Source organism: Camellia sinensis, chromosome 1 (assembly GCF_055761805.1).
Source record: "Camellia sinensis isolate YWXY chromosome 1, ASM5576180v1, whole genome shotgun sequence".
NCBI classification, from domain to species: Eukaryota; Viridiplantae; Streptophyta; class Magnoliopsida; order Ericales; family Theaceae; genus Camellia; species Camellia sinensis.
This window is the reverse complement of record NC_138961.1, coordinates 104,827,920-104,850,282: the sequence shown is the minus strand read 5'-3', so window position 1 is coordinate 104,850,282 and position 22,363 is coordinate 104,827,920. Positions and strand designations below refer to the sequence as shown.

Below are 22,363 nucleotides of genomic sequence, written 5' to 3'. Positions count from 1 at the left end.
TTGTTTATAGTGCAAAATAGTGTGTTGATTAGTGCATGCAATGGTTGGTAATCTGGGTAGCAGTTGAAGGTGCGACACTTGCATGTCGATGCAAATTTATGTTATGAAGGGTATTTTGAGAACAACCCCACTAGGTAGCTCAAAAAATTAGCGGCTCAAGTAGTTCAAAATCACAAAACGACGCCGTTTTGTGTTTCTTTTTTTTTCCCTTTCTTTTCTTATTCCTTTCCATAACTCGCAGAAGAAGAAGAAAGAAGAGAAAGGAGAGGAGAGGAAAGAAATAGAGCAGAGAGATTCAAACCCAAAAATCAAAAATCAAAACCAATCCAAATCAAACCCACAAATCCATGAAACACACACACACACACAATTATACCTATATATACTTATCCATTTATACCTATATATAAGGAACATAAAATTATTTAAAATAAAAAAAAAAATCCACAGATTAGGTCATCCATCCCCTCTTTGAGCAAGAACACAGAGATAACAAAACTCAAAAGAGAAAGAACATATTAATTTATAACACATACCAGCAGGAAGTTGTATAGTATTAGACAATCGACATAGCATAGCAAAATGTCCATTGCCTTCTCTCAGTAGAGCTTGCTAATCAACGCTCTCACTCTATCCTACAAACCCAACAACAACAAGAACCTGATTCCTCTGAATTCCATACACATCCATGAAACACACACAGACACACACACACACACACACATATATATATAGAAAAAGAGAAGAGGAGAAGAGAGAAGACAGGCGACAGTGCAGCAGTGACGAAAGAGGAAGAGGCGACGGCGGCGACGGTGACGTGAGAAGATCGACTTCCTTTCTCTTCTCTCTCTCTCTCTCTCTCTCTCTCTCTCTCTCTCTCCCTCTCTCTCTCTCTTCCTCACTCCATCTGTTTCATAGATAAAAGAGAGGAAAAAAAAATCAAAACGATGTCGTTTTTAATTCGGGCCACTCGAGTCTCAGAAATTTCGAGCTCTGAAGCATTTTTCTTTTGAGAATTGAAAAAAAAAATAGAAAACAATTAGAGTGGGTGTTCTGCTTTTTTAAAGAAGTTTAGATAGATAATAATAATAACAATAGTAGTAGTAGTAGGAGGAGGAGTAGTAAATAGATAGATAGCTAATTGATAGTAGATTAATGTAGGCAAGTAAACAAGGTTTTGTTGAACTGGTGCAAGTAAGCAAGGTTGGTCTTGCTGTAATGTTTAATAAATTTGAAAAGATATTTTTAGAATTTGTAAAAAAATAAAGGAAAAATTACTCATAAATCCCATAGGGGGAAATGTTACTCTATTTAATCCTAAGTTTTTTTTGTCAGACTAGTTAGTCCTATTTGTTTTTGGTATGTTGTAGTTGTTTGATTTGTTGGGTTTGGAGTTTACTTTTTTACCCTTGTTTGTGATTTTATTTTGATTTTTGCTGGTGTGTGTGGTATGGTAGTCTTAAAGCATTACTATTTCTTGTAGGAGGGGATTACGTGAACTGATTTGGAAGTTTATGATGTTACCCAGTTGATGTTTATTTGTTAACATGGAATCAGTGTTTATTGCTTAGTATTGTTCGTGGAGGATTTTTGCTTGATTCTGGGTTTGTGGGATTGATGTGCTGTGTGACTTCTTTGCAGGTTGGTATTCTTTTCATTTCTCTACTTTTGATTGGCTGGACCATGGTGTTCTGTGAAAATATACATTAAAAAAATTTTCCTTGCAAATTTCGACGATGGGTGGTTTGTGAACATATACATTAATAGTGTTCATATTTTCATTGAATGGTGTAGTCATGATGGTGATCTCATTTTTAACAGACCACAATAGATTATGAGGATATGGCAAATTGGATATGGAATAGATATGATGATATATTTGCATTTTTGTTTTTCATTGTGTTAATTTCGTGGAAATTCAACATTGCAATGTACGTAATGTTGTAACCATGTAATGCATAAGTGACATTCCATCAATTGATTCTACATAGACTAACCTTGCACATTCATATGTCCTTAAATCTGTGCATGTAATGTTTTTTTTTTTTTTGTTGGCAGGTATAGAGTTTGCAGTGTTACTATTGTGTACGCTCAGGCAGACAAATGCTACCTGACATGCTTGTGTGCGATGTAGTTGCAAAACACGAACTCAAATTGTGGAAAAGATGCACCACACTGCTAGGCTATAAATGTTATTGAGCACCTAGTACCATGTTCGTATCAACTATCTTACGGCATTCACCATGTCCCTTGTTGTCAACGACATGCTTGTGTGCGATGTAGTTGCAAAACACGAACTCAAATTGTGGAAAAGATGCACCCTACTGCTAGGCTGTAAATGCTATTGTGTACCTAGTACCATGTTCGTATAAACTATGTTACGGCGTTCACCATGTCCCTTGTTATCAACAAATGTTGTTATGATATCAGTATCAACTACATTACGGCATTCACCATGTGTTCATCACTGCAATGGGTGGTTGAAATTCACATTGGACTGTAACGCCCCAACCCTTCATATGTCATTGATATTGTCCGCTTTGGGCCACGCCCGCATGGATTTGTTCTTTCCAGTGGGTCACCCATCCCAAAACCACTCCAGCCTAAGCACGCTTAACTAAGGAGTTCTGTTACGGATTTCACCACTTAGGAAAAGGCCTCGATGCTATATAAGGGTCTAGGTTTTTACTTTTATAACCTAGGAACTCCCCCTCCATTCCCGATATGGAACATCGGGACCTTATAATCACCCCCCTTAGGGTTGCACATCCCCATGCAGTAGCTTACCAGCTCACAAGCCCGCCCACATGCATCGAGAGACGCCAGGGCCCACATTCAGTACTCCGGAGAGTCGGCTCTGATACCATTTGTAATGCCCCGACCTTTCATATGTTATCGATATTGTTCGTTTTGGGCTATGCCCGCACGGATTTGTTCTTCCCATCCTAGAACTACGCCAGCCTAAGCATGCTTAACTGGGGAGTTCTGTTAGAGATTTCACCACTCGGGAAAAGGTCTCGATACTATATAAGGGTCTAGGTTTTACTTTTATAGCCTAGGAACTACTCCATTCCCAATGTGGGACACCGGGACCTTACATGGACTAAGGGTCATATTGGTGTTTATAGCACCCATTTTGTGGGGGAGGGTGGGACCATGAAAGCATAGTTTATGTAGTCATGCTTGTGTGTAACATAATTGCAAAACACAAACTCAAACCGTGGGAAAAAATGCACACTACTGTTAAGTTGTAGATGTTGTTGTGTAGCTAATACCATGTAATAAAATTCATTCGTTCTAATGTGTCACTGTAACACCAACGTAAACAATCAACCGTTTGTGACTGTCAATTTGATTTCCTATTAATGGACAACAAAATGCCAATGCCCAACAGCATCGTTGTCAAATAATTTCACACTATTCAATACATGTGTCAATGTTCAATCTAAAGCCGATCTTGCTAAATTAATGGATGTCATTTTCTTCTTTTTGAATGGCAGTTGTGCTTGCTGTCTCATTACCAATTGTGTCGATGTCTGTACTGAAGATCGCGATCGTGGTGTTCTCCCATTGCCTTTCTAGTTTGAGCTCTTTCGGTTTGAATTGCCTGTAATAATATTAAGAGCACCAAATTAATATATTGGGAATACAATACGCACTTTCGCAAATACATGAAATATTCACATTTTAACACAACAACGCCACCCCGACAAAAACAAATTTAACACATCACAACACTGTTACACCTCGTACTTTCATTACACCACAATGCCGTTACACAACAATGACAATTCTGACACAAATGGTGAACACCGAATGTTAACAACAATAGTTACACATCAGGTATGTTACTAACAATATGCCATTGTCTACTATGTGACTACACATTGCATGCCCACCAAAAACAATAACTATTAATGGACTCACAACACCTACCGCACTCACAACATCACTTTGACCACCCACTGCACACCCAAAATGCAATGAACATCCAATCTTCACGGAAATGTACGCTACACAACAATTGGCAAAGCCTACTACAATTGCCACGATGTTCACAACGTACACCGAACTAGACTCCCTCAAACACACCTAAACTACATGATTCTCATTAAATACTTTCCCACCCACATTACACCACACCAATGCACCCATATCACATAATATCGGCAACTTTGAACTCAAAGTTAACGTATGACAACTACGCTGACACTAACCACTATCACTCCAATAAAACGATACTGCAATACGCACATAGTTCCGAGATGTGAATAACAATTCACAATTACACATGAATAACTATTTATGCCACTAACACCCTCCGTAAACAGGGAACCGCATTCTACATCACATTAATACCAACACAACCAACGCAGACAGCACGCTCGTCAAAAAACATCACAACACCTCCCCCCCCCAAAAAAAAAAAAAAACCACATTCAGTGGCACACCCAACAGTTACAAACATCCAAAAGCACACACTCACAGAGACAATGGTCCCCTACCTACATTTACATACAAACAACAAGACAAACACAGACAACCCAATCATAATAAGCACCCTGTCACTACTACACCAAATTACAAATTGCCCCTAATGGATTTTTGAAAATAACACCCACAAATATATTTTTACAATTAACATCACATAATAAGGGCTACTATTTGACCCTACCATCAACATAACTCGACACCCAACCTGTCTTTACCCATATCACACTTAAAACATTACAAATTGGCACACAATGTACACGTTAACATTACAACATATCCCAATGCCATCCACCCAATCTTCAGAATCAAACGTCAACTACACAATTTCACGATTATATAACAAAAAAACCAAACAACACATCAGGAAAATACATACTTGTTGCCATTGGTACCATCAATAAACGCTGACGCTGCCGGTGGTAGCCGTGGAACACACCGTGAGATGCTGGACAAATCGCGAAATGGCCCAACAACACGACAGTTGTAATGTATTTGTGAGGAGGGTTTTAGCAATCTAGGGTTTGGGGGGGAAGGAATGAAATGTTAATTGGGGAATAAACATTAATATTACCAAATCAAACAGTGATACACACAAATTGACTGTCTATCATCGCCGCAAAATTAAAAACTTTCCATATTTATCTTCCCGTTTTGATCGTGCAAGAGGGAAACCAAAACTCACAACACCTTTGGTCATTTTGGTAAATTTAACATCAGGTAGAATTCATATTTATCCTCATAATTCACTACACACGCTTTTCAAAACATGGGCTCAACCGTATTTAACATTAAAATGGGACTGATCAGTCAAAAAAAAAAAAAAAAAAAAAGGCAAGAGTACATGGTTTAACATTTATTAATTTAAGATTTAAAGGTACTTTACAAAAAAAAATAAAATAAAATAATACATACTCAGATTTTTTTAAGATTTTTAAAGTAGTAATAATAGATTAAAAAAAAAAAAAAAAAAGTATATAAAATAAAGTAGCACAGTGGTGGGGACAAAGATATGGAAAAATTTGCCTTCGGACACCAGAGCACCCCTTCTTGTCCATTTTTGTTTCTCAAAAAAAGACACCGAAAGCGAAGGCAAAACATCAATCAGCCGAGATCTCTCTCTCTCTCCCCCCTACAGTAGATATGCCTTCCATTAATAAACAAATCCAAAGTTTCAATGCCACCAACCCCTCTCCCTCGTTTTCTATACAATCCCCACTTTTTCAAGCTTTCTTTAACCAATGGTTGACCTGATTCAGGCCTTCCTTTACGAATACACGTAACTTTAATAAACAAAAAAGAGAGACAAAAAGAAAACAGATATATAGATATAGAGAGAGAGAAAGAGAGATTTAGAACAGAGAGAGAGAGATGGGGAATTCGTTTGGGTGCTCGGCGTCGGGAGAGAGGTTGGTGTCGGCGGCGAGAGACGGCGATTTGGTGGAGGCGAAGATGTTGCTTGACTGCAACCCTTTCCTCGCCAAATACTCCACCTTCGGAGGCCTCAACTCCCCTCTTCATTTCGCCTCCGCTAAAGGCCACAACGAGGTTATCCCCCATTTTCACCCTTTTTTTGTTTTTGTTTTGTGATCCGTATAACATGTTTTGTTTTATATATCTATTATTAATGAATGTGTTATTCTTTGTTGATTGATTGTAGATTGTTGCTTTGTTGCTTGACAACGGAGCTGACGTCAATTCCAGAAATTACTGTGGTCAGGTACGAGATCTCGATTTCTTTCTATTTGATTGTTTGTGTCTTTGAATCTGATCCTTCTCTATTTGAAATTTCATTTGATTGTTTTTTTAGATCAACTCGGTTTTGTGTTTGGTTCTGCAATTTGATTACTAGTTAAAAATAAATTAAAGCCTGAATCTTTCTTGAATTTATTACAAATTGGTGGATCTGTGTTGAATTTGTTGTTGTGTGTATTTGAAGACAGCATTGATGCAAGCGTGTCGATACGGCCACTGGGAAGTTGTGCAGTCTCTCCTGCTCTTCAAATGCAATGTGAGTGAGTTTGCCCCTTCATATACTAGTTTATATTTATTTTTCTTCTCTTTTTCTTTTCCATTTTACAGAGTATTTGTTATCAAACTGTGGAAGGGACTTCATTGATCCTTTGATCTCTGGTGTTGAATAGATGGTTTAAAACCACTGCTTCACAAGGCCGGTGGTTTGTTTACTTTATTCTTATTCTTGTTGCATTCTGAAGATTTTTGCAAGAATCATCATTTCTGATTGTCACCGATTTTACTTACTACTTTCAGGTTACAAGGGCAGACTATCGAAGTGGAAGGACAGCTCTCCATTTTGCAGCAGTGAGCGGGCATGTTAGATGTATAAGACTTGTTGTGGCTGACTTTGTTCCAAGTGCCCCTTTTGATTCTATAAATGCTCAATCCAATGGCGACACAGGTGATGCTTCCAATGTTAAGAGCAAACATGACCGAAGGTATCTAATTTATTTCAGTTAGTTCTTTTCCCTGCATAAAAGTCAGTTTAGGGGTGCAACTTAGGCTGGTTCCGTCTAGTTGAGGTGTTGCCTAGGCCCAAGCTGGATCGCGTTGAGACCTGCCCAAGACCAACCTTCAACTTGAGCTTATCTGCTCAAGCCAGCCCAAGCTTCACAATTTAAAGTCAGCATGCTCGAGTTCCCCGAATTGGCCAAGCACACAAAAAAATAAAAATAAATAAATAAAATCATGAAAGCTCCAAATGTTACAGTAAACAACAAATCAAGCAAGTCAAATAGAGATCCAAAATTATAGAATCAAAACTCGTATATATACATTACACTCGATCTAACGAGCCAGATTCAATATCCTAAATAACGGCTTATAAATTATTGGTATTGTTATTTTATTATATATTTTAAAATATAGAATTTGGGTTTGAGTTGCCTGAGTTGCCAATCCCCTTTGCCAAAGTCCGGCCCAAATTACAATTTGGGCTTTTAAATCTTGCCCAAGTTCCAAAAACATGCTGCCCAAGCCCTAAACAAAAGCTCAAGTTAGGCCTGACCAAATTGCACCCCTAGTTTTTAGTATGTGTTTTGTGGGTCAATTATATGCATGCATGGATATTGTGATGCGGTAGAATATTTCGAGAATGTTTTCCAATTACAACAAAAACATATAGTGGTCCCTTTGAAAGGAATGGCATGATAGAAATCTATGAAGCACGGACACAGATACATACACAGATGATTTCAAAAAAATGGGGACACGAATACGGATACGGACACGGTGGGGGACATGAAAAATTTTATTTTATTTATTTATTTTTATATATTTTTGCTATGTAGATAAATATTATGTTACCAAATAATCAAAATTAATAAAAATTAATATTAATTCAATAAATATATACAAACCACTACATTTAACTAAATTAATAGATCATCTATTCCCAAAAAGACATAATAAACGATAAGAGTTAAGATGACGAGGGAAAAACATTGAATATCGAACAATATTCTTTTTTTACTTTCTTAATTTACACTTTGACCCCAAAAGACGTTTTCAAAAATTAAAAAAAGGGTAAATTACCAATAGGTCATACTTTTGGGACTTATTACCCATTAAGTCCTATTGATAAATTTATCAGGTGATAAATTTATCAATTTCTCTTATTTTTATAAATAAATTTACAGTGATAAATTTATCAGTTAGGACCTGCAGGGATGACCATTGGTTTAATAGAAAAACTTTGGCCTAATAATCTTGAGGTTATGAGTTCAAGTCTCGAGGCAACTACTTTGTGCATTATGCTAAAGGTTAGGTGTGTACCTAATTTTTTCCCTCCCAAACACACATTAATGTGTACTAATAAGGCGTTGATTTTTATCTGTAAGTAAATAAGTTTAGTTAATAGGACTAATTGGTAAGTGCCTCTTAAAAAAATACCCCTGCCTTGTCTCCTGATGTGTTCAGTTTTGGACACACGTGTCCTTGCGAAAAAATAATAAACTGTCCTGTATGTGTCCCAAGCAAGGTTGTTAAAATCGGGAACCTATGTTGGATTGTTAAAGGCCTTTGCAGGATCGGATCGTAGAATCGGATCGAGGATCATAAGATCTTACCGAAAAAGACAAATTACCTAATAATTTAATTTAAAAAAACATTTCTTAAAAAGTATATACAAAATGAGCCTATATTTTATTAAAAAGAAGAGAAGATATTGTGAAAAATATAATACTCCATATAAATACATAATAATATTATACAATAGAAAGCTCGATAGTAAAAGTTTTGTATTTCATCAAAAAAGAAGGTGAAGCAGAAGAATTCTATAACAAAATATTTTATAATCTACAATAATGCATAAAAAGTGAAGAAAAAATATTTAACAAAGTTGGATAAGAAAATAGATTAAGGACTCAAAAAAGTGGCTTAACTGAATAATAAGGTTTGTCGTTAGCATACCTGGTGGAGAGGATTTGAGTAACAAAAATAGTCTCTCCAAAAATTGGGGTAAAGTTGCAATCATATTGCCCTCCTAGTTTGTTTTTCTATTGGTTAGTTTTCTTGAATTACCGTAATATTTAAATGTTTGTTTCCTAATTTGTTTTTCTCAGTCTATTTGATTCAATACTACTTAATTTTTATTATTTATTTTGACCACATAAATTGGTATTTAGACAACAAATATAAAATTTACAATAAAATGTGTCATACAATACAAAACAAGGCTTGTAAATTGGATCGGATTGGATCAGATTCGGATTAGAATTCTACAATTCTATAAGATCCCATTACCAGAATCGATAGATCTGCCTATAAAGAATTTTTTATACGATCTGGATCGATTGTGTCCAAATGGATCGTAAGATCGTAGGGTCATAAGATTCGGATCAGGATTCTGATAACCATGGTCCCAAGGGTGTCCCCGACTTGTCCCCATGTTTGACACCTCTACAGCGCCTATTTTGAAGTGTCCGTACTTCATAGGAAGTTGATGGTGCTACAACGATAAGGGAAAGACTTCAAAGGATGTAACTTGACATGGTGAGAAAAGAAAACTTTTATATTGACATGTGATAAAAATATGGCCCTAAATAGAGTGAAAACTTGAACATGATTCTAGAGACCCTTTTCGAGTTCAGCTAATGATAAGTGTTTAAGTTATTCTTGCTGCTTCTGTGTATATGCTGTAAAAATAAGTAGAAAACTTGCTGAACTAAGACAAATGAACAGTTCATGTCTGGCTACATGGTGCAATAAAACTGGTCTTCTCTAAGTTTTTCCGCCAGAATTGTAAATTAGATATTTATAGACTGTAATTTCAAGAAAAAGCTGTATGCTATAATATGCCCAATAGTTATGATTTAAAAAATGACACAAAGCAATGTATTATTCTTTTCATTTTGTGATTATTTTTATTCAAATGCAGTGCACTGTCCAAGTTTGTAAATAAGGCTGCTGACGGTGGTATCACTGCTCTTCATATGGCTGCATTAAATGGTTATTTTGATTGCGTACAGCTTCTACTTGATCTTCAAGCGGATGTCTCTTCTGTGACATTTCATTATGGGACGTCAATGGATTTGATAGGTACGCCATTTATTTGAGACCCAATAACTTGTTTTATTGGTGGTTTGTTTGTTCTTGACTAATAAAATGTAAATGTATTACTTTGTAGGAGCTGGAAGCACCCCTTTGCACTATGCTGCTTGTGGGGGAAATTTGAAGTGCTGTCAGGCAAGTTCTTGTTCTATTGAATGATTTTCTGAGATTTACAATTTCAATTAGTTTAGACATGATTATGCTCTTGTATCTACAGATCCTTCTTGCAAGAGGTGCCAGTCGGTTGACTTTAAATTGCAATGGGTAATATATTTAGAATACTTTCTCTGGTATCCAATAGTTTACTTCATTCAATTATTATTTGTTCAATGCATTTCTTAAGGAAATTTCAACATTTTTGCAGTTGGCTTCCTCTTGATGTCGCTAGGATGTGGGGGCGTCACTGGCTAGAGCCATTGCTGGCACCCAATTCTGACTCAACAATACCTATGTTTCCACCTTCTAATTATTTGTCTTTGCCTCTCATGAGTGTCCTAAACATAGCAAGGTAATTTGCAACTAACTACATTTACATTATCCACACCTATGATTTGCTTCAAAAGATTTGCTACCAATGGAATACAAATTTGTGAAGTTCGTTTAGAGGGTCTCCACGTCATGTTTAGCTAAATTTTGTTAACTCAAAAAGGAATTGCGGGAATTTCCATTATGAAGTTCAACTATAGCTGTGCTTCTCGAAGTATCTTATCTAAGTAGCACTGACACTTCTAAGAAGGTGCATGTCACTCATGGAACACTTCATGACATGTGTCCGACACACATGAAACACATTATAAGTTTGAACAAAATAATTTAGAAGATGCCATAAAAGAAAAAACAATATAGATTTGTATATATTACTCTCTTTTTTTAAACTTTCAAAATTAGTATAATGTTGTCATAATAAATATATAAATTATATGTTTTGTGTTCCCCTCACATGTTGTCTCCTGCATTTTTTTTTTTAAATTGACATGTCGCTGTGTCATGTTGCGTGTTCACGTCTGTATCTTAGAAGTTTGTTTGAGCTGCATGTCATCCTCGTTGGAAGATAATTTTTGTAAAACAAAGTGCTGTTAAATATAAGAAATGCTGGAAATGATATATTGTAAGGTGTCATTTATGCAGAGAGTGTGGGTTGCAGCCTTCAACAACCTGTTCTGATGATGCTGAGATCTGTGCTGTTTGCCTGGAGAGAGCCTGTACAGTAGCTGCTGAAGGTCAGATTTTTCTTCCTGTGTAGACTTCCTGTTGACTTTTTAGGTGTGCCTGGTGGCATATTCTATCTGATTGCTTGATATGTTTTAGTATAGATCACTTTGTCCGTAAAGCAACTGAAACTTACAGATAATTACTGTCATATTTGACTATAATAATTGTAATAATACTCAATCCGTTGTTTTGACGATTTTGACGGGTATCATCTATTCGTTCTTGATGGTTCTTCTCTTCCTTTTCCCTCTTCCCTCTTTTCCAGCATTTGTTTAATTCAAACTACGATGGTTAATTGCCTGATGGACTAGGAGGTCTGTGAAAGTAAAACTTCTGGTTCTGTTTTTTGTTAAATAGGTTAGCTAGGAGGTTTTGTTTTGTCATTTTTATGTAGAATTGTATTCTTTCATTGTTTTTGGGCTAGTTTGAGGTCTTTAGCTATGAAGCATGGATAATCCAAAAATGTTGCCGTACTTGTATTGGGTACTAATACTCATACTGATAGTGTTGCATGTGTGTTGGGTACTCAAAATATGTGCGGGTTTTTTTTATACATTCTTTGTCAGTTATGTACTCCATGGGCATATCGGGAGTACACCAAGCTATGGGACATTGGTGGGGATACGTTTAATTTATTAGAGAGTTCTTATTTACTTGAAATTGCAAATCCTTTACTTGATGTGCCAAAGATGAAAGATGTATTATTCAATGATGAAGTAGATAGAAGTGAAAACTAAAGCGTCAAGTTTTTAAATTTTGCTTAGCTTCCTTTTGGAATGAAACTTTATTTTGTAATTTCTCCTATTTAATGACATTAAAATAGTTTATAGACTTTGTTTTGGTATTTGATATTGTTGAACTATAATTTCTCTTTTGGTTTTGTAATTTCTCTTTTTAGTTTTGATATTGAACTTTGATTTGGGGATTGAATCTCAAATTATAAATTATAAAAAATAAAAAAAAATTATTGACGTATCCCAGCCGTATCCGTATCCTATTTTTTTTAAGTCTTGCCGTATCGGTGTACCTGTATCATACCCGTACCATTATGCATACCCACACCCATGCTTCATAGGTCTTATGTTCTTGGACATACTTTTGTTTCCTTTTTGAAATCCTAGACATCTAATCCCAAGTGGGTTATATTTTTTTGTTGATTCATGATCGGGGGCTCTTCTTGAGGGAATTAAGCGGTCACTTTCATAGTTTTGCTTTTGGTATTAATTTTTCATCAAAGTGATTCCCCATTGTATGTCTCTAATAATGAACTGTAATTTATTATTTCAATGACCATGCTGCAAAGGTGAGGAGAGTGCATCATCTGCTTGAATAACGTTGATATTGTACTCTAAATAGAGGATCTTGATAAATAATGGGAATATTATTGATCTATTAGAAATGTACAGGGAAAAGACTATATAGGTAGATTAAAGCTAGCTAATCCCTACAAATCAGGAATGAGATTCCTATAACACAATCCCTATAATCAGGGATATGACTAATCTAAATATAAATTCAAATATTTACAGCTTTCCTAACTAATTATAGCCAGCTCACACACGAATCCAGCCTGGCTATCTTTGACACTCCCCTTCAAGCTAGTGAGTGGATATTATCCATTCCTAGCTTGCCAACAATATTCCGAAAGACTGAATTGTTTAACCCTTTAGTTAGCACATCAGCCACTTGACTGCCTGAACGTACAAACCAGTGTTATTAAAGGCGCGCCTAGGCGTGCGCCTAGGTCCAAGTCCCATCTAGGCCCAAGGTTTGCGTCTTGCAGTGTTCTAGGCTAGGCGACTTCGATAAGTTGCGCTTAAGGCGTGCGATTGAGCCAAGGCGCAGTAAAGCCCAAGGCTGCGCCTTGGGAGCTTTTCTTTTTTATTTTTTTTATTGCTGCTTTGATTGGTCATCCTTGAAATTTAACCATTGATTTAATATAGTTCAGCTACAGAAGATCCCTACTCTTAAGTACAAATGCCAATACATTGGGTATTTAGTCCCAAATCAACAATAAAAGAAAATTTAGCCCTAATTCCTAATCTCCAAAGAACTCTTTGCTGCTGCCTGCCTTCGTTGTCCAATCTAGCAGCTCCAAAAATTCTTTTTCATGTTGCAGTCTTCTTCTCTTCTTCTTACGTTTCTCTCTCATTCTCTTCTCTTCTTCTTCTCTACTTCTCTTCTCTATGTTGCTATCTTCTTCACATGGATGCGATCTTCTTCACATGGATATGATCTTCTTCCATCTTATGCTTATTCTCTGGTCTCCTCCTCTTTCTCATCCCTCTTTGGGCTGATTAGTTTTTTTTCCTCTTCTTGTTCTTCTTCTCCCCTCTTCTTATTCATGTTTTATGTTAAATTTTGAAATAATGTTAATTTGTCTATGTTAAAATAGTAGTGTTGGTATTTATACTTTTAAATGTTTAATATTTTATTTTGGTTATGTTGGACCCTAAATTATTTGCTTATATTAAATTATATTATACATATATATATATATATATTTTACGTAAAAGCTGCGCCTCACTTCGGTAAAGCCTGTGCCGTGCCTTGCCTTGCGCCTTGCACGTAGGCCCCCAAGAGACCTTGGCACCTCGGTGCACCTATCGCCTTTAATAACATTGGTACAAACGGTGTGCAGATTAGTCCACTGTCTAGCTTTTCTTTTACGAAGTGTATATCAACTTTAATGTGTTTGGTTTGATCATGTTGCACAGGATTATATGCAATTTTGATTGTTGACTTGTTATCACAATAAAGCTTCATAGGTCCTTCCCACGCGACTTTCAGATCTTCTAAAATTATTTTCATCCACAGAAGTTCACGAACTCCTAATGCCATTGCCCTGAATTCAACTTTTGTACTTGATCTAGCAACCACATTCTGCTTCTTGCTTCTCTATGTTATAGGGTTTCCTCAAGGAAAGTACAATAGCCCGATGTTGATTTTTTGTCATCAATAGATCTTGCATAGTCTGCATCTGTATAAGCTTCTAATGTTAACTTGCCTCCTTTCTTGAACAATATTCCTCTTCCCAAAGTTCCCTTGAGATACTGTAGAATCCAATGTATTGCTTAGAGATGGATCTCTTTGGGATTATGCATGCATTGGCTTACCACTCCTACTGCATAGGCTATGTCTGGTCTAGTGTGTGAGAGGTAAATCAATCTACCAACCAATCTTTGATAGGCCTTTCTATTTACCACTGCGTCTTCTACAGCTTCACAAAGCTTTTGATTTTGTTTGATAGGAGTTTCCACTGGTTTACACCCAAGCTTCCCTGCCTCAGCTAACAAATCCAGTATATACCTTTGTTGGGATATAAAAATCCCATGTTGAGATAGAGCAACTTCAATGCCGAGAAAGTATTTCAATCTGCCCAAGTTCTTTTATTTCAAACTCTTGAACTAGGTATCTTTTCAAAGCTTCTCTTCCTTCCAAGTCATCTTCTGTTATGATAATATCATCTACATAAACCAAGAAGGCAGTGACTCCCCCTGTAGCTAAATGTTTAACAAATAGTGTGTGATCACCTTGACTTTGCTTATATCCCAAAGCTTTCATAACTCAATAAATCTACCAAACCGAGCTCTAGGGGATTGTTTTAATGCATAAAGGGCCTTCTTCAATTTACACACCTTGTTGCCTTTTGATTCAAAACCTAGAGGGACTTCCATGTAAATTTCTTCGTCAAGATCGCCGTGTAAGAAGGCATTCTTGACATGATATTGCTGCATACTTCACTCACAGTTGACAGCTAGAGATGGCAAAATCCTCATAGTGTTCATTTTGGCAGGGCAAAGGTTTCAAGACAGTCTATTCCACAGGTTTGGGTATATCCTTTGGCCACCAACCTAGCCTTATACCTTTCAAGTGACCTGTTTGCCTTACACTTTACAGTAAAGACCCCTCTACATCCCACTGTGTGCCTTTTCTTAGGTAACTCAACCAATTCCCAAGATTTATTTTTTTTAAGGGCATACATTTCAACTTTCATATCTTCCATCCATTCCTTATGACCCAATGCTTCAGAAACAGTTTTTGGGATGGTTATAGTGCTTAGGTGAGTAAGATTTATCAAAAGAAAGAAAGAAAGAAAGTAGTGTTTAGGTGAGTAAGGAAGCTTTTATGGCTGTTAGATAACCTCTCATAGGACACAAAGTGGGATAATGGGTATAGCGGACATTGGGTACACTTTCTCACACCCTTCCTAATATCAATAGGAAGATTATAATCATTTTTATCTTCACCATTAGAACTTTCCGCAACATCATCAGTACTATCATCAGTGCCAAGGTTTGGCTCTGATTCAAGGTCCTGCATAGCTTGAATAGTGGGTTCTCTCCTCCTTGAATAGACCTACAGTGGGCGAATAGCAGTCTGATCTAAATATATTTATCCTTTTCCATAGGATTTGGAGTGGCTAGATCTGTGCGATTAGAAAACTCATTTGAAAAAGATGGGGAAGGGGAGAATGAAAGGTCAAGAACAAATCTCTATCCTTATCTTCCATGAATGATGTCTCCCCCCGAAAATAAGGTTTAGAAAAATAGATTTCACTTTCAGCAAATGTAACTTCAGCGGAGACGAAAAACCTTTTTGTGAGAAGATGGTAACATTTATATCCTTTTTTGGTAGAAGAATACCCAACAATTAAGAGCTCTTGGATCAAGTTTACCCCTTTGATGAGAATGAATATGAGCAAATGACACAACCAAAAACTTCAGGAGTTAGGTGGTTTGTGGTTCGGAAATCTGGAAAGGATGTTGAAAAAAGTTGCATAGGAGTTTTCTGATCAAGGACTCGAGAGGGTAATCTATTTATAAGATGAGCAATAGTTAAAAAAGCTCCCCCCCCCCCCCCCCCCCCGGGGCGGAAATAAGGTTTAGGAAAATAGATTTCACTTTCAGCAAATGTAACTTCAGCGGAGACGAAAAACCTTTTTGTGAGAGGATGTTTACATTTATATCCTTTTTTGGTAGAAGAATACCCAACAAATAAGAGCTCTTGGATCAAGTTTACCCCTTTGATGAGAATGAATATGAGCAAATGACACACAACCCAAAACTTTAGGAGGTAGGTGGTTTGTGGTTCGGAAATTTGGAAAGAATGTTGAAAAAAGTTGCATAGGAGTTTTCTGATCAAGGACTCGAGAGGGTAATCTATTTATAAGATGAGTAGCAGTTAAAACAGCTTCCCCCCCCCCCCCCCCCCCCCCCCAAATAATGTTTTGGAACATTAGTTTGAAATAGAAAGGCACGAGCAATTGCTAGAAGATGACCAAGTTTCCTTTCTGTCACCTTGTTTTGCTGTGGTGTATATTAACACATGAAGACTTGTGAATTATTGCTACTTCTTGAAAGAATGGTAACAAGGTTTGATTGAAATAATCCCTAGCATTATCTGATCGGACCCTCTCAAGTTCTACCCCCAAATTGATTTTTAATCATGTGAAAGAATGCTTGGAAGGTAGAGCTAAAATTAGACTTATGTTTTAACAAAAATATCCATGACACGAGAGTGCAGTCATCAATAAATGACACAAACCAACGAGCCCTAGAAACATTTGAAACCATAGAAGGTCTCCAGACATCACTATGGATGAGACCAAAAGGAATGGACAGTCTTGTATTATTTATTGGAAACGAAGAACGCTGGTGTTTTGCAAGCTCACAAACATCATAATGAAATATACCCAGATCAATCCCATTAAACAAACTTGGAAACATAATTTTAAGAACACTGAAAGACGGATGACCAAGATGAAGATGATACAACCAGATTTTGTTTTTATTTGAAAGAGATGATTCATAAAGAAATGAGATAGGAAAATTATTCAAAGTGTTATTTTGCCCACTGGATTCTTCAAGGTAGTGGAGTCCATTTTTCTCTCTAACAAGTCCAATCATTTTCCCTATGGTCCTGAAATTCACAATGTGTAGAAGAGAAGGTCACAACACAATTCAAATTCTTTGTAAGTTTATGAATTGAGACAAGGTTTATGGACAATTTTGGCACATGTAAAACATTCTTTAAAACAATTTTCGAATTGATAACATTTCCCTGACCAGCAATTGTAATCAAACTACCATCTGTAGCAGATATCTTTTTATTACTAGGACAAGGATTGTAAGAGACAAATTCATGAGAAGACTTAGTCATATGATCAGTGGCCCCAGAATCAACTACTCATGAATCTGTTATGGGCTAAGAAGTATGGACACGGACACGTGACACGACACGGACATGGCGACATGTTAATTTTCAAAAAATGCAGGACACGACATGTGGGGGACACGCATGAAATATGTAATTTATATATTTATTTTATGTTATATATATGAATATATCATTTAAAGATAATAAAAAATGCATTATGACACTAATTCTTATAAATTTATATGGTTTTGTTTTATTATTGTATCTTAAGTTATTTTGTTTAAACTTATAATTAGTTTCACATGTATCCAATCGATAGACACGTGTTTATGCGATTGACACGTGTCCTCCAAGTGTCCAAAGAGTGTCAGAGTCTTTAAAAAAGTTAAAAAAATAAGTCACGTTTTGAAGAGTGTCGGACACGTGTCCAAAGAGTGTCGGTGTTTGCACGGACACGACACGGATACGTCACCTTCTTAGAAGTGTCCGTGCTTCTTAGGTTATGGGCATATTTGAGACATTGAGAGTAAGGGATTGAGAGGCATTACCTGGATAAACTAAGGAACAAGTACTTGAGCCCATAGGTTTTTCTAGAGTGCCAAGTAAAATTTTCAGTTTTTCAATCTCGTCCCTGTTGAACTCTGCTCAATCATGGACAAAATCTGTTTCGCCTCCTGGTTGTACCATAGTCACATGTGCATGTGCTTGTCCTTGTCCTTGTCCTCTTGTTGGTCCACTCTTTACTGTCCAATTGTTGTTGGTGGTTTGAGGATTTTGAAAATTTGCAAGCTTGGTATGAAAATTTGCAGAAAGTACACAATCGAATCCTTGTTTCCATTTTCAATTGTCAATTCACCAGAGTAAGAGCTCGGTGGATAATTTGCTCCCCCATTCCTTGCATTAGCACCCCTAATAACCATAGCAGAACCTTCCACGGATTGAGGCTCCAACATAACTCCTCTCCGACTTTCTTCTCCTTGAACTATTCCAATAGTCTGTTGGAATGTGTTTTACATCGCTTGGAATTGTCCCAGTTTCTCTTTTCTTAATACCTAAGTTTTAAGAAGAAGTATGAGTTGGGCTTTTCAATTTGGTATCAGGGCTTGGTTGGGCGTGTGACTAGTGTGCCGTTTGTCCGGCTAGTGTATGTTGTGGTCCAGGGGGGTGTGTTGGAATGTGTCCCACATCGCCTAGAGTTGCCCCATCTGTACTAGTTATAAAGTTTTAGTTTCCTTCTCTTTAAAAGCCCAACTCACACTTCTCCTTGAAACTCAGGTATTAAGGAAAGGAAATGGGCACATTCCAACACACCCTCCTGGACCACAATATACAGTAGCCGGACAAATGGCATACCAATTACAGGCCTAACCAAGTTCTGATATCAAATTGAAAAGCCCAACTCACACTTCTCCTTAAAACCCAGTATTAAGGAGAGGGAAACTGAGACCTTATAATTAGCACATAAAGGGCAACTCCAGGCGATGTGGGACACATTCTAACATAGTCTCATTCAATGGTGGAAGATCTTCTTTTCCAAGAACTTGAATTTTGACAGCATCAAACTCAGCATTCAATCCAGCATGGAAAATGTAAATTCTTTTCTTCTCCATAAGCCTCTTAAGAATGGTAGTCTTCAATACACTTCATCTCAATACATTGATAATGATCAACTCTTGCCATAAGTTTTGCAAGATTGTAGAGTATTCAGTAATAGAACGGTTACCATGTTTAGTGGCTGAAATTTTGGTCTTGATATCATAGACTTTGAGAAGCATCACGAACCTTCGAATAATTATGTTTACATGTGTTCCAGATGTCCTTTGCAGTTTCCAAAAAGATGCAGGTATCATTCACTTCAGGTATCATCGAGTTCCATAGCCACGACATTATGTTATCTCTTCCTCTTGTCCTTTTAGCATCATCTACTTTAAACCAAACCACTCACTAATGCTCATTAGTTTTGTCATGTATAGTCAAACCATCCTAACAATAATTACATCATCTACTCCTTATAATGAGTACCTTTAACATGTTATGAAAACGTTCACTTATAATTTACTTCATATTGTCTTGCCATTCATACATGATTGCCAACAAGTATATGGGCCTTGTTTGGTTTGTTTTTCAAAAAAAAATTATGGGAAAAATTCTCTACAAATAAATTTTCAAGAGTAATCAAACCAAACAAATATTTTCAAAAAAAATCTCAAAATTTTGTTTGGTTACCTACTTTCCAAAATCACTCTCTCTCTCATACACATCAAATCAATCACTTTTTTTAAAACTCTCTCCCCAAAATAATTTTCCAAAACCATTTTTGAAAAAGCCAAACCAAACAAGTTTTTGTACTTTTTATCTCAAAAACTACTCTACAAATACAAACCAAACACACCCATGATATTTTCTTATGATATTATTGTTATTTGCTTTCCACACAACATGGGAACTCTACCCCTTTTGAAATTTTATTTCAAGCTTATTCATTGCACATAGTCCTTTTCAATATCCCCTTCTTGAAGAGTTTATTTATTTATTTTTTCTCCGGTAGGATGTTAATTTGTTAGTAAAGTTAGATTATAACTAAAGGGGTCACTGTTACTCCATCAGCTCGAATCCCGGACATTCCCCTCACCATACTCTTAGGTGTGGGTACAAGACCACTTGGCCAAACCCAAAGCCAAAGTGTCCCTTCATGAAGGTTGATAGATATGAAATAATAAAGAATGGCATTTTCTTCCTCATGTACTTTGAAAATCAATTTTAAATCTCTCTTTTACTTCTCCTTTGGTTTATTTAAGATTCATGTGTCCTAAGCCTGTTTATAATTATTCTTTCAACTACAAGATATCTGTCCATGGTTTTGAGTCTTCTGATTTGCTTCCTACTCAATTATGATTCTGTTGTCTGCAAATAGTGCAGATTAAAAGCCTTTTTTCTTGATGCACGCAATAGTGTTTTTCATAGCAAGCAGGGTTTGAGTGTTTAAGAATTTGGTTCAGCTATTGGTCTTTCTCACATGAAGTCAAATCAAATTAATGGGATTGAAGGATCGGGCAACTTTCACTTATGGTATATTTGCTTGACAAAAATATATAGAGGAAAGCCTAGATGATTAGGCAGCAATCTCCATATCAAATATGCAGGTTACAAGTTTTCCTTCCTTTCCTTAAAAGGACTTGAAATTCGTTGCTTCTTCCAACATTGTTTCGCTTATGATCCTTTTATTTTTATTTTTATTTTTTTTAATATTTATTGTTGGAGTAGGTTAAATTTCCTTGTAGGTTATTCTTTTTAATTTTTGTAATACATCCTTTTAGGTTATTCACTGGTACTGCAAAAATTCTATGGTTTTGTTTGTCCATTTTATTGATGCTACTGTTAAAAACCCTTTCTTTGTGGTTCCTCAATTTCATTATTAACGCTAGTATGTTCTCAGGTTGTGGGCATGAGCTGTGTGTAAGATGTGCACTCCATCTTTGCTCAACAAGCAACATCTCTTCTGAATTAGTGGGGCCACCAGGGTCCATTCCTTGCCCTCTTTGCCGAAATGGAATTATCTCTTTTGTCAAACTGCCCGGATCTTCAGCAAAGGAAATCAAAATTCATTTGTCCCTTAGCCTCTGTACATCATGCATGCTTCACCCTCGCGAAGCAGATTGTTCAACACCAGCAGCAGCAGCAGTAGCCCGAACAACAGCTATTCGAAAGAATCGTGTAGCTTCTGTTTCTTCTGATCTTTTCTGCCCAGTGACATGTAGTCCATTTCCATCTGTTGCACTTCCTTTGTGCGCTTGTAGTGATGGACCATGCCCCTCTTATGAACCCCGTGAGGTTGAAACACAAGAGTCTCCTCCTCATCACTCCCAATCCTCGTCAATAGACCACGGCAAAATGGAAGGAGGGGTGAGGCTCGAGAAAACAAGTTGTTCGGGCATGTTTTGGGGCAGAAGAAGCTGCAGCAGAGAGCACCAGTGCAATTCAGAAATAAATGCGTGACTAGCTTGGTGTATGATACTCTGCATATTCTGGTGCTGGGAATTTAGGCAACAGCACAATTCTCCATTGGCTTGATGGTAGTTGGTCTCCCCATTTTCAGATGCTAGTATTTTCAAATCCGTGTTTGCTTCTGCTGCTGCTTGTGTTGTTGGTTTGGTGCATGGTGATAGATCCAGTTTTGGGATTACGGTGGTGTTGTTTTGATGATGTTTCAAATTGCTTGATTAAAATATTTAGGGTAGGGCTTGTAAAATTTTTATGTTTAGGTTGTATATTGATTGGAAGTGATGATGAATGTGATCAAAGGGGTGAAAATTTTTTAGAAAATGGAGTTATGTTATATATGATTCTCAAATTAATCTTTATATTTCCGCTAAACTTTTCAGAACTATATAGGTTTTGATTTTGTTGCAGTGGTTTGTATTTTGTCTGACATGTACCCAACCATTACCTTGGTTTGAAATGGTCTCTTGAACCCTGTTTCGAAGCTCATAATTTATGTTTCCTCTTTGGATTTAAAACCCATTTAAGCCAAAAAAAATAAAGGAAAAATTGCATATCAATTGAGTAAAAAAATTATATTTTTATGATGGTGTAATTCTCATGTGTATGGTGTAAATTCATTCATCTACTTGGTGTAACTCTTTTTTGTGTTGTACAATTTTTTATTTTATATTTTTAGTATAATTATTTTGTGACTGTCACATTTAATATTTGTAATTTTTTTCAAAAATAAACAACTCAAATAAGAGAGGAAGACGTTTAAGAGGAAAGACGCGTAAGATTCCGAGGAATGAGGTGGTACTAGGAATGCTTGTCTGGTAAGATGAGAGTTTTCCACGCATTATATTTTGAAAGATCAGGGGCTTGTTTGATTTGTATCTTAAAATATAATTTTTAAGAAATTTTTTTAAAATTTTATTTGGTTCAGATTTTT

General features: G+C 36.5%; 1 protein-coding gene across 5 annotated transcripts; it reads left to right on the top strand.

Moving 5' to 3' along the window:
* Nucleotides 1-5,518: 5,518 nt before the first annotated feature.
* LOC114277782 (E3 ubiquitin-protein ligase XBAT33) lies at nucleotides 5,519-21,804 on the top strand. Of its 5 annotated transcripts, none has more exons than XM_028219748.2 (11): nucleotides 5,529-6,039; nucleotides 6,152-6,211; nucleotides 6,431-6,502; nucleotides 6,763-6,947; nucleotides 9,887-10,047; nucleotides 10,136-10,194; nucleotides 10,277-10,323; nucleotides 10,424-10,567; nucleotides 11,188-11,279; nucleotides 19,244-19,289; nucleotides 20,867-21,804. In XM_028219748.2, exons 1-11 carry the CDS (start codon nucleotides 5,863-5,865, stop codon nucleotides 20,877-20,879), a joined length of 1,056 nt encoding a protein of 351 aa, XP_028075549.2. In that variant the 5' UTR covers nucleotides 5,529-5,862; the 3' UTR covers nucleotides 20,880-21,804. The 5 variants fall into 5 exon arrangements, with proteins under 5 accessions (XP_028075538.2, XP_028075549.2, XP_028075533.2 ...); XM_028219742.2 differs by lacking the exon at nucleotides 19,244-19,289 and adding an exon at nucleotides 6,636-6,661 and having other exon boundaries at nucleotides 5,571-6,039; XM_082881626.1 differs by lacking the exon at nucleotides 19,244-19,289 and adding an exon at nucleotides 6,636-6,661 and having other exon boundaries at nucleotides 5,795-6,039; nucleotides 6,435-6,502.
* Nucleotides 21,805-22,363: the final 559 nt, after the last annotated feature.

Excerpts from the sequence above, each read along its gene's own strand:
- LOC114277782 (XM_028219732.2), top strand. The coding sequence starts at position 5,863 with ATGGGGAATTCGTTTGGGTGCTCGGCGTCGGGAGAGAGGTTGGTGTCG. Across the intron at positions 10,324-10,423 it reads TTGACTTTAAATTGCAATGG|TTGGCTTCCTCTTGATGTCG; the intron begins GTAATATATTTA and ends ACATTTTTGCAG. Across the intron at positions 10,568-11,187 it reads AGTGTCCTAAACATAGCAAG|AGAGTGTGGGTTGCAGCCTT; the intron begins GTAATTTGCAAC and ends TCATTTATGCAG.